This window comes from Babylonia areolata, chromosome 6 (genome assembly GCF_041734735.1).
Source record: "Babylonia areolata isolate BAREFJ2019XMU chromosome 6, ASM4173473v1, whole genome shotgun sequence".
NCBI classification, from domain to species: domain Eukaryota; kingdom Metazoa; phylum Mollusca; class Gastropoda; order Neogastropoda; family Buccinidae; genus Babylonia; species Babylonia areolata.
In genome coordinates, this window is record NC_134881.1 from 29,107,504 (window position 1) to 29,120,003 (window position 12,500).

The 12,500-nt window shown below is 42.0% G+C and overlaps 1 protein-coding gene across 1 annotated transcript in view; it reads left to right on the forward strand.

Annotated features, from left to right (window-relative positions):
• Positions 1-12,500, forward strand: part of LOC143282904 (choline/ethanolamine transporter flvcr2a-like) — a 23,644-nt gene that overhangs the window by 4,647 nt on the left and 6,497 nt on the right. Inside the window, exons 3-10 of the mRNA XM_076588785.1 lie at positions 1,495-1,808; positions 2,331-2,498; positions 3,991-4,137; positions 5,913-6,054; positions 6,765-6,902; positions 7,962-8,029; positions 9,569-9,672; positions 10,172-10,282. Of these exons, the coding sequence (XP_076444900.1) occupies positions 1,530-1,808; positions 2,331-2,498; positions 3,991-4,137; positions 5,913-6,054; positions 6,765-6,902; positions 7,962-8,029; positions 9,569-9,672; positions 10,172-10,282 (1,157 nt within the window). The 5' untranslated portion in view covers positions 1,495-1,529. The remainder of the gene's footprint in view (positions 1-1,494; positions 1,809-2,330; positions 2,499-3,990; positions 4,138-5,912; positions 6,055-6,764; positions 6,903-7,961; positions 8,030-9,568; positions 9,673-10,171; positions 10,283-12,500) is intronic.

Consider the following 12,500-nt stretch of genomic DNA (forward strand, 5'->3'; position numbering starts at 1 on the left):
ATCACGTCCTTGGATTGTATTTTATGCCCCCCCCCCCACTCCTCCCCAATGTTTGTGTAATTCGTGTTCTGCTTTTCTTTGTGTTATTGCGGAGTGAAAATTGATGTGGAATTTCTCTGTTTGTTATCCATTCCTTTGTTGCTATTGTCATCGTTTTCAACACACACCTCTGATGTAATCTGCACTCTGATTATACTCATAAAAACATGATAGTACGAGGGTCATTCAATAAATAAGGTGAATTTTTTGGTATAAGGACTTCTAATACAGATAGAAGCTTACTTTTTTTTCTTTTTTTTTGTTTTACTTCTTTTTCACATGGATTTAATTTGTTTTGCAGATTAAAAAAAACTTTGAGAGTTTTGGCGATTAACAAAGATGGCCGACCAAGAAGCATGCTCCAGGATTGAACGGCGGTCAGTTATCAAGTTTTTGGTTGCTGAAGGGTGCAAACCAGTTGAAATTCATAGGAGAATGTCAACTGTGTATGGTGCCACATGTTTCAGCCGAAAAAATGTCTACAAGTGGGCTAAATTGTTTAAAGAAGGACGGAGCAGTGTTGAGGATGAAGACAGGCCTGGAAGGCCTGGAGCGACTGGCTGAGACATCAGTCCAAAGATTTTTACGCTGAGGGAATACAGAAGCTTGTGCACAGATGGGAAAAGTGTGTGACAGTGCTGGGAGACTACGTTGAAAAAAAAAAGAAAAAAGTAAGCTTCTATCTGTATTAGAAGTCCTTATACCGAAAAATTCACCTTATTTATTGAATGACCCTCGTATATTTCCCTGTTTGTTTTCCAATTCCTTGTTTTTTATTTGTTTGTTTGTTTTTTTGTGTTCCTTTTAGACACCTATGATGTAATGTTCACCCTTATTATACTCATTAAAATATTTTGTTTGTTGGTTTCAGTGTTTGTTTTTATTTCCTAATTTATGTATTGATGTGTTTGCCCTGTATTGTTCATGTGTTCTGTGTGGCTTGTTCAGGATTAAAGAGGCTATGCCAGTCTTGAATAAAAGCTTATTTGTGTTTGCACATTTCTTCTGTCTTTGCTGCTGTGTGCACATGTCAGATGATCGGTATAAGGACAGGCCCGGCGCTTCCTTTTTTGAGGAAGTGTCTGGGTTTGTTCCAATGTACCTTTCCAATTTACCTGAGTGCTTGCTGAGTCAGTAGTGTTAGCTAGCACTGACTTGAAGTTGTGTACCTTGTGAATGGAGAGAGTTACGACTCTTTACTATTTGTTATGTATTTATGCATTCATTTTATTTTCCCTTGAGGCCTAAGCGCGTCGGGATATGCTGCTGGTCAGTATTCTCCTTTACAGATGTGGTGCAGCGTATTATGGATTTGCCCGAATGCAGTGACGCCTCCTTGAGTAACTGAACTGAACCGAACTTTTCTTTCCTTTGTTATTGTTGCTGTTGTTGTTGTTGTTGTTGTTGTTGTTGAACTCCGATCGTAATTGTAAAATACTGAATCGAACGTGGCAGGTGATGATGACACGGACAAGGAGAAGGAGAAGGAGATGAAGAAGAAGGAGAAGGAGATGAAGAAGGAGAAGGAGAAGGAGGAGGAGATGACAGAGGAGGAGACAGGTACAGGGACAGGGGAGGAGGGGCAGGGGCAGGGGGAGGGAGAGGGAGGCAGCAAAGATACGGTGCACGTGTACCGAAGACGGTGGCTGATGCTGGTGCTGTTCTGTGCCTACTCCTTCAGCAATGCTGTGCAGTGGATCCACCTCAACATCATCGCCAACGTCATCGAACGCTACTACAACAGCAGTCTGCCTGCGGACGACTATCAGGTCAGCTTTTGATGACTGGCTGTCCACAAGTTTTTTTAAAATTTTATTTTATTTTCCAAAATCTATCTTTTGACAGAGGTCGATGACCATAGATTTGCTCTCAATTTCTTTTTATTGACAGAGGTCGACGGCCATGGACTGGCTCTCCATGATATTAATTTTTCTTTTGACAGAGGTCGATGACCATAGACTGGCTCTCATTGTTTTTTTTTTTTTTTTTTTTTTTTTTTTTTTGACAGAGGTCGACGGCCATAGACTGACTGTCTATGATATTCTTTTTTTTTTCCCTTTGACAGAGGTCAAATCTGGCTATCAATGATAAATTTTCCCTCCTTTTGATAGAGATCGATGGCTATAGATTGGCTATCAATGATGGTTATTATTGTGTTGTTTTTTCTTTTGATAGAGGTCGACGACCATAGATTGGCTCAGTAGTTATCGAAGTTTTTTTTTTCTTTTGACAAAGGTCGGCGACCATAGACTAGCTCAATAGTTACCGATGTTTTCTTTTTCTTTTGACAGAGGTCGATGGCCATAGACTGGCTGTCCATGGTGTTTATGCTGGCCTACATTCCTTTGATCTTCCCGGCCACCTGGATCCTGGACAAGAAAGGGTTAAGGGTCTGCATGGTGTGTGGATCTTTCATGAACGGTCTGGCTGCCTGGCTCAAGTGTGCCAGCGTTGGAGAGGTATGGTATGGTCAGCGTTAAGCGTCAAAATTCAAACTTCGTTCTTCCGTGTGTTTGTTCGTTTGTTTGTTCATTGTTGATGACATTTATAAAACGCACATTCGCTTTTTTATTTTTATTTTGTTTTTATTTATTTATTTATTTTTAAATATTTTTTTTAAAGATTTCAAATTCCAAAAGGTTCATCTCCCTGTCTCTCTATATCTGTCTGTGAAACACAGCTCAAAGAAAGAAAGGAGTAAAGAAGTTGATGGTGGTCGTCAGTGAGTGTGATGAAAACAACACACAAAAAAAGGAGAAAAAAAAGCACACACACACACACACACACACACACACACACACACACACACACACACACACACACACACACACACACACACACACACACAACGACAACAAACAAACAAACAAACAACAACAACAAAAATCCCACCTACCATCAGTCTGACTCCATAATGAACCCACGGGAGCTGGCGAGCGTCTAGAACTTCACACAGAGAAATCTGTTGTGACAAAAGAGTGTTAATGCAATGCAGTACATTATTACACCATCCTCATCCTCCTCATTATTATTATCATCATTATGTTATTATTATTATTATCATCATCATCATTATCATCATCATCATCATCATTATTACTATTACTATTATTATTATTGTTGTTGTTATAATGCCTGTGATTATATTGTTGATGATGATGATGATTATGATTGCTTTTACACTATTATCATTATTTCTTTAAAAAAAAAAGAAGTATATATGATGAACATTCGTGTCCGACTATGACCATCAGAAGAACAGAGGAGGTAACTTCTGTCCCGACTAGATATCTGGGCCAGAATTTGACAATAGTGGCCAAGTTACATCCCCCATTCTCTCGGCCAAGAGGGTTTCAGGACAGTCAGCGTTGGGATGGCTCCCACATGCCAACTAGCCCCCCAAAGTTGCAGCACTAAGAGCCAGTGCATTCTTGCCTCCTAGTTTGAGAGTCACAGTCCTTTCATAAAAGACTAAGGTGTAAATGACATCCCATTGCAATGGAGAAACCATTGATGATACAGCTCTCACTTTGCTGTTGGTCCAACTGTAAGTTTGTGTCAATCTTTGATATAAGCTGAGCGTTGGGCCGTATTCTTCGTCTTCTTCTTCTTCTTATCATCATCATCATCATCATCATTATTATTATCATTATTATTATTATTATTATTATTATTATTATTATTATTATCATTATCAAACCATTCATCTTACAGCTGTCACTTTGCTGCTGGCCTAACTGTAAGCTTACGTCAAACTGTGATATAATCTGAACGTTTGGTCGTATTATTATCATTATTATTATTATCTTTGTTGTTGTTGTTATGATGATGATGATGATGATTATCATCATTATCATTGTTATTGTTGTTGTTGTAATAATAATAATAATAATTATTATTATCGTTGTTATCGTTATCATTATCATCATCATCTATCATCTCTCATCACAGGACCTGTTCGGGGTACTGATGTTCGCCCAGACAGTGGCGGCCATCTCTCAGATCTGGGTGCTGGGAATTCCTGCCCGAATGGCGGCCGTCTGGTTCGGACCTCGGGAAGTCTCCACAGCCACCTCGCTGGGCGTCTTCGGCAACAATGTGAAGTGTGGGGTTGTGATGATGATGATGGTGATGATGATGGTGGTGGTGGTTGTGGTGGTGACGGTAATGATGAAGTTAACGATGATGATGATGATGATGATGATAATGAGGATGAGGATGAGAATAACGATGGTGGTGGTGGTGGTGGTGGTGATGATGATGATGATGATGATGATGATGATGATGATGGTAACGTCTGGGCGTCTTCGGAAACAATGTGAAGTGTGGTCTTGTGACAATGGTGTCGATGATGATGATGATGGTGGTGGTGGTGGTGGTGGTGGTGGTGGTTGTGGTGGTGATGGTAAAGATGAGGATAACGATGATGGTAGTGTTGGTGGTGGTGATGATGATGATGATGATGATGATGATGATGATGATGATGATGGATATGGTAGTGACAGTGATGTTGATGTGGTGATGACGTTGGAGATGATGATGGTAACGTCTGGGCGTCTTCGGAAACAATGTGAAGTGTGGTCTTGTGATGATGATGATGATGATGATGGTGGTGGTTGTGGTGGTGATGATAATGATGATGGTTGTGATGGTGAAGATAATGATGATGATGATGATGATGATGATGATGATGATGGATGTGGTGGTGACGGTGATAATGATGATGATAGCGATGACAGTGGAGATGATTATGGTAGCGTCTGGGCGTCTTCGGAAACAATGTGGTGTTGTGACAATGATGTAGATGATGATGATGGTGATGATGATGGTTGTGGTGGTGATGGTGATGGGAATGATGAGGTTAAGGATGATGGTGGTGTTGGTGATGATGATGGTTGTGGTGGTGATGTTAATGATGAGGTTAAGGATGATGGTGGTGTTGGTGATGATGATGGTTGTCGTGGTGATGTTAATGATGAGGTTAAGGATGATGGTGGTGTTGGTGATGATGATGGTTGTGGTGGTGATGTTAATGATGAGGTTAAGGATGATGGTGGTGTTGGTGATGATGATGGTTGTCGTGGTGATGTTAATGTTGAGGTTAAGGATGATGGTGGTGTTGGTGATGATGATGGTTGTGGTGGTGATGTTAATGATGAGGTTAAGGATGATGGTGGTGTTGGTGATGATGATGGTTGTGGTGGTGATGGTGCTGCTGCTGCTGCTGGTGATGGTGTTGGCATTGGTGGTGGTGATGGTGATGTCGATGATGATGATGACAATAATAAGGACAATAACGATATCCATACTACTACTGCTACTGCTGCTGCTGCTGCTGCTACTACTACTACTACTACTGCTGCTGCTGCTGCTGCTTCTGAAGGTGTTACTACTACTCTTATAAATTATAATCATAATAGTGACGATGACGATAATCATACTACTTACTACTCCTACTACTGCTACTGCTGCTGCAAGAAAGACTGTGAGAAAGCAGGGACTGAAATAAAGCGGGGGATTGCCTAGAGGTAACGCGTCCGCCTAGTCATTCGGATGAGACGATAAACCGAGGTCCCGTGTGCAGCATGCACTTAGCGCACGTAAAAGAACCCACGGCAACAAAAGGGTTGTTCCTGGCAAAATTCTGTAGAAAATTCCACTTCAATAGGAAAAACAAATAAAACTGCACGCAGGAAAAAATACAAAAAAATGGGTGGCGCTGTAGTGTTAGCGACGCGCTCTCCCTAGGGAGCGCAGTCCGAATTTCACACAGAGAAATCTGTTGTGATAAAAAGAAATACAACATACAACAACAACAACAAACATCGTGGGCTGACAAACGCTGTGTCCCCGTTGTGTGTGTGTGTGTACAGCTTGGCATCGCCTTCGGGTTCCTGACCTCCCCCCTGTTGGTGCCCAACTCTGACTCCTTGGACGACATAGGCACCCACCTGAGGAACATGTTCTTCGGCACCGCTGCCTTCACCACTGCCGTCTTCCTCCTCAACCTCATCCGTGAGTCCTGTGATGATGATGATGATGATGGTGGTGGTGGTGGTGGTGGTGACGATGATGACTACGACGATGATAATGATGGTGATGATGGTGGTGGTGGTGGTGGTGACGATGATGATGATGATGGTGACGATGATGATGATGATGATGATGATGACGATGGTGACGATGATGATGATGATGATGATGAGATGATGATGATGATGATGATGGTGGTGGCGATGATGATGATGATGATGATGATGATGATGGTGACGATGATGATGATGATGATGATGATGATGATGACTGTGGCGGTGACTGACGATGATGATGGCGACGAGAGAAGGAGAGAGAGAGAGAGAGAGAGAGAGAGAGAGAGAGAGAGAGAGGGAGGTAGACAGACAGACAGAGACAGAGAGACAATAAGAGAGACAGAAGACAAATGTTTGACTAGGGCAAATGTGATGAAGCTGAAAACTTTACGCCATGCCCTTACAAAGCAAAAACAAACAAAGAAAAAACTCACGAGAGAGAAAGTACGAATACACACACACACACACACACACACACACACACACACACACACAGAGACAGAAATACAGACAGGCATACAGAGACACACACACAGACAGCATATATATAAAGAGACAGAGACGGAGACAGACACAGAGAGAGCGCCAGAGAAGAAAGCTCCACCTTTTCAAGGAAACAGCTGTTTGTTTGAACAGTGTTTCAAAAGGAGCCCCCTACACCCCCAAGCAGAGCGCAGCAACATCAGCTGGAGATGGAGGTCAACGCCAACTACACCAAATCGCTTCTCAACCTGGTCAAGAACAAAGGATTCGTTCTGCTCATGCTCTCTTACGGTGAGTGCCTCACTCCCTCCCACTGAGACTCAAACTCCGGCTCAGTTCAGTTACTACTCAAGGAGGCGTCACAGCGTTCGGACAAATCCATATACGCTACGTAATATCTGCTAATAAACAGACTCAGATGATACTTTCTTTTTTTCACATGAAACAAGGCCATAGTCAGCCCCGTAATAAACACAATTATTGAACACCAATCAGTTACTTTTTAATAGTAATAATAATAAAAATACTGATAGTATTTATATAGCGCTGAATCTTGTGCAGAGACAAATCTAATCGCTTTCACACAAGTCATTCACACGCATGCATAACCCTAAAACTGAAGAAACTGAAGACAAGGAAGAGGCAGGGAAGGGAGGCTGTCTTGGGAAGAGGTGGGTTTTAAGGCCAGACTTGAAAGAACTGAGTGCGGAGACCTGACGAAGCGAAAGAGGAAGTTCATTTCAAATGCAAGGTCCAGACACAGAGAAAGAACGGCGGCCAACAGTCGAGTGTTTGAATCTTGGTGTGCGTAAACAGAGTGGATCCGAAGCCGATCGAACAGAGAGATGGAGTTTAGAGGTGAAGGCAGCCACAGAGATAGGAAGGAGCAGATTTGTGAATACATTTATAACATAGAGTGCTGATCTTGTACTTTATTCTGTGTGAGACAGGGAGCCAATGGAGATGTTGCAAAATAGGAGTGATGTGTTCAGATCTTTTCTTTCCGAGGACGAGTCGGGCAGCACAGTTTTGTATGCGCTGAAGATACTGAATGGATGAAGCGGGCAAACCAGATAATAGAGAGTTACAGTAGTCAAGGCGAGAGAGAATGAGAGAAACGACAAGTCTAGATGTTTACAGAATTCATAAAAATTTAACGACCATGCGGTAAAAAGCAGGTACATTTTCATTAAAAAAAAAAAAATTAAAAAAATTAAGGGATGATTGGAAATGGTCTACCACTGGCCTCTAATGAACACACAAACATCTGCTTTTGAAAAATCGATGTTTCACTAATGTGTGTGTGTGTGTGTGTGTGTGTGTGTGTGTGTGTGTGTGTGTGTTTCTCAGGCATGAATGCTGCCTGCTTTTACGCCGTTTCCACGCTGCTCAACAACACAATTTTGGATTACTATCCTGTAAGTTGTCTGCCTGTCTGTCAGTCTGACCCACTTTCTATTTCTTTCTTTTGTCTGTCTGTCTGTCTCTCTCCCTCCTGTCTTTCTTTGTCGATCTATTTGTACTTTTCTTCATGTATCTCACTCTATCTTCTGTCTGTCACATTGTCTGTCTGTGTCCAACTGTTTCTCGTTCACTGTCTGTCTATGTTATTCTGTCTGTCTCTCACCCTCCCGCACTCTCTCTCTGCCTCTGTCTCTTTCTGTATGTCTGGCTGTCTGTCTCTGTCTCCTACTTTATCTCCCACTCTGTCTGTCTGTCTGTCTGTCATCATCTCATACTTTGATTCCAACTCTCTCTGTCTATACTTACCCACACCCCTTTCTACCTTGTTTCTCACACTCCTTGTTTCTCTCTCTCTCTCTCTCTCTCTCTCTCTCTCTCACACACACACACATGCGCGCGCGCGCACACACACATACACACATTATATTTACACACATCTACAATGCATTTCCTCTTGCCCCAAAGAAAAAAGTGCACGCACGCAGGGACACACACACACACACACACACACACACACACACACACACACACATTTCTGCGTCTACCTATGTGCTGCGTTCTCATTTCCGAGAGAGACTAAACGTCTTCATCGTTCGCGACAGGGTTCAATGCAGATGACATAATTATATATATTTCAAACTTTTAAAAACTTTTTCATGGACTGAGGAAGACGTGATTGAACTGGTCTTTTTTCATTTTTACTTCTTTTTTTTTTTTTTTTTTTGCATTGTTTTAATTCGCCTTTTAACATTATTCTGAATTCTCTTCAACTGCAGTGCGCTGGACTATAAAGCATAATGAATCGATTTTATTTATTTGATACACATCTGCAGTGGGCTGGACTATAAGCAAAATGAATCGATTTTATTTATTTGACACACATCTACAGCGTCCTAAAAGCCTGTTGGCAGAGAGAGAGAGAGAGAGAGAGAGAGAGAGAGGGGACGTAACTTCGTGCATGGCTCATTAAACTGCACCCAATCAAATTTGTGCCCCAGGTAGTAGGGACAGCAGCTAACCTCCCCTGCTGTTCTGATGGTCAGAGTCAGGCATGGCTGACTTATCAATCATACTATTGTTTTACTTTTTTTTGTCATAACATATTTTCTCTGTGTGAAATTCAGGATGCTCTCCCCAGGGAGAGCGCTCGCTACACTGAGAGTGCCACCATTTTTTTTCCCTGCCTGCAGCTCTTTTTTTTTATATTTGTTTTTCCTATCGAAGTGGATTTTTCTACAGAGTTTTGCCAGGAACAACCCCTTTGTTGCCGTAGGTTCATTTACGTGCGCTGAATGCATGCTGCACACGGGACCTCGGTTTATCGTCGCATCCGAATGAGTAGCGTCCAGACCACCACTCAAGGTCTAGTGGAGGGGGAGAAAATACTGACGGCTGTGCCGTGATTCGAACCAGTGTGCTCAGATTCTCTCGCTTCCTAGGCTGACGCGGTACCTCTAGGCCATCACTCCATTTTACTTTCTCTTTTACCACAGGGGGAGGAAGAAAGTGCTGGCAGAATCGGACTGACGCTGGTGTTGGCGGGAATCGTTGGTGCTATCGCGGCCGGTGTTTGGTTGGACAGGACTCTCACCTTTAAGTGAGCCCGGCGGGATTTCGTGCTGGTGATACCAGCGTCGATGTTGTGTGTTGCATTGTGTTGAGATGCATTGCATTGCATTGTAGCTTTATTGTCTTGTCTTGTATTGTCTTGCGTTGCGTTGCGTTGCGTTGAATTGTATTGCTTTGCATTGCATTGCATCATAACGTATCGTATTGTATTGTATTGTTTTGTATTGAATTGTATTGTATTGCTGTGTTCCCTTGCGTTACACTGCGTTGTATTGCACTGCATTGCATTGCGTATTTCATTGCATTGATGTGCGTGCGTGTTAATGTGTGCATGTTACTACCCATATATCGTGTGTGTGTGTGTGTGTGTGTGTGTGTGTGTGTGTGTGTGTGTGTGTTGTGTTGTGTGTGCATGCGCGCCGGCGCACGTGCGTATGCATTGCAGATCACTGTAATGGTTGCAAACAATGCAGCAAATTTAAGTCTTTTTAGAATGATTTTTTTTTTGCCCGGGTTCTGTCTCTCAGGGGTACATCTGTGGGTATCTACATCCTGACCACGGCCAGCATGGCGGCCTTCACCTTCACCCTTGGCCTCAACCATCTGTGGCTCGTTTTCTTGACTGCTGGGCTGCTGGGGTAAGCTGCCACTGAAAAAAAAGAAAAAAAAAGAAAAAAAAAGAAAGAAAAAAAAAAGCAAATCAAAACAAAACAAAACAAACAACAACAACAACAACCACCCCGCAAAAAAACAAACAAAACAAGACAAAAAAAAAAACCCCACAAAAAACAAACAAACAAACAAAAAACAAAAAACAACAACCCCCCGCAAAAAACGAAACAAAACAAAACAAAACAAAACAAACAAACAAACAAAAAAAACAACAACAAAAAACAAAAACAAAAACAAAAACAACAACAACAAAAAACAACAAACAACAACAACAACAACAACAAACAACACTTTTTTCATTGCTCATGCACATGAACTGAACATTCTCATATTCTGCCATTGCAAATGATCCAATCATTGTCAATTTTGCCACTGTGGATTATATAAAAAAAAAAAAAAAAAATTCTCATTTTGCCATTGCATTACACGTGATCCAAACATTTTTCATTTTCTGCCATTGCAAATGATCAAACTGTAATTTTTGCCTCTGCGGATTATTACAGATGCTGCCGCAGAAGACGAAAAGTATCATTTGTCGCCACTGCAGATGATCAAAATATTAATTTTTCGTTTTTGTCAGTGCAGATGATCCACATACTCTCATTTTCGCCACCACAGATAACCAAAGTAATGTAATTTCCTGCTGTCAAAACATTTTTTCTCGTTTCCTTTTCTCTCTTTCTCCTTTCTTTCTTTCTTTCTGTCCGTCTGTCTGTCTGTCTGTCTCTCAGTCATGTCTGTCTGTCTGCTTATATATATATATATATATCTGTTTGCTTGCCCGTCTGTTGTCTGTCTGTCTTATTTTCTGTGTATCTGTCTTTTCTTATTGATATTTCAATCCTCCCCCGTCCCCCATCTTTCCCCCACTACCCTCTCCTCCTCCACATCCACCTCCTCCGCCTCTTATTCTTCCCCTTCCTCCTTTCCTCCATGTATTTATCAATCAATCAAACAATCCATTAATTAATTAATTAATTAATTAATCATACATACATACATACATATAGACAGTTTCCAAAACTAACTTTCAAACCTTTGTTGTTGCGCGTGCACGTTGTTGTGTGTAGGTAGAAACTATTATCACGTCCATTAAAAATAAAAGTCAACACCGAGTCATATGTGGAGTGATGGCCTGGAGGTAACGCGTCCGCCTAGGAAGCGAGAGAATCTGAGCGCACTGGTTCGAATCACAGCTCAGCCGCCAATATTTTCTCCCCCTCCACTAGACCTTGAGTGGTGGTCTGGACGCTAGTCATTCGGATGAGACGATAAACTGAGGTCCCGTGTGCAGCATGCACTTAGCGCACGTAAAAGAACCCACGGTAACAAAAGGGTTGTTCCTGGCAAAATTCTGTAGAAAAACCCATTTCGATAGGAAAAACAAATAAGACTGCAGGCAGGGGAAAAAAAAATAAAAAAAAGGGTGGCGCTGTAGTGTAGCGACGCGCTCTCCCTGGGGAGAGCAGCCCGAATTTCACACAGAGAAATCAGTTGTGATAAAAAGAAATACAAATACAAATATTCATGGCTTGTATGCCTTTGTGCAGAAGCCTTGGGGGCTAGTTGGCTTTTGGGAACCATCCCTACGCTGACTGTCCTAAAACACTCTTGGCCGAGAGAGTGGGGATGTAACTTGGGCAAAACACTCTCCACTATGATCAAATTCGAGCCCACATAGTCGGGACGGCAGATACCTCCTCTGCTTTTCTGGTGGTCATTGTCGGACACCACTGAGGCTCATACATTATGTTTGCCTTCCGTTGGATATAATTATGTATTCGTATTTGTATTTGTATTTCTTTTTATCACAACAGATTTCTCTGTGTGAAATTCGGGCTGCTCTCCCCAGGGAGAGCGCGTCGCCATACTACAGCGCCACCCATTTTTTTGTATTTTTTCCTGCATGCAGTTTTATTTGTTTTTCCTATTGAAGTGGATTTTTCTACAGAATTTTGCCAGGAACAACCCTTTTGTTGCCGTAGGTTCTTTTACGTGCGCTTTGCAGTTGACATAATACAACACAATCACACAGACACACAGACACAGACACACACAGACACACAGACCCAGACACAGACACACACAGACACACAGACACACACACACACATGTACATTAGCACGCCACGTCAATCTAAAACCACGATCATACCATCACATGCTTCGTGCACAAAGACGAGCG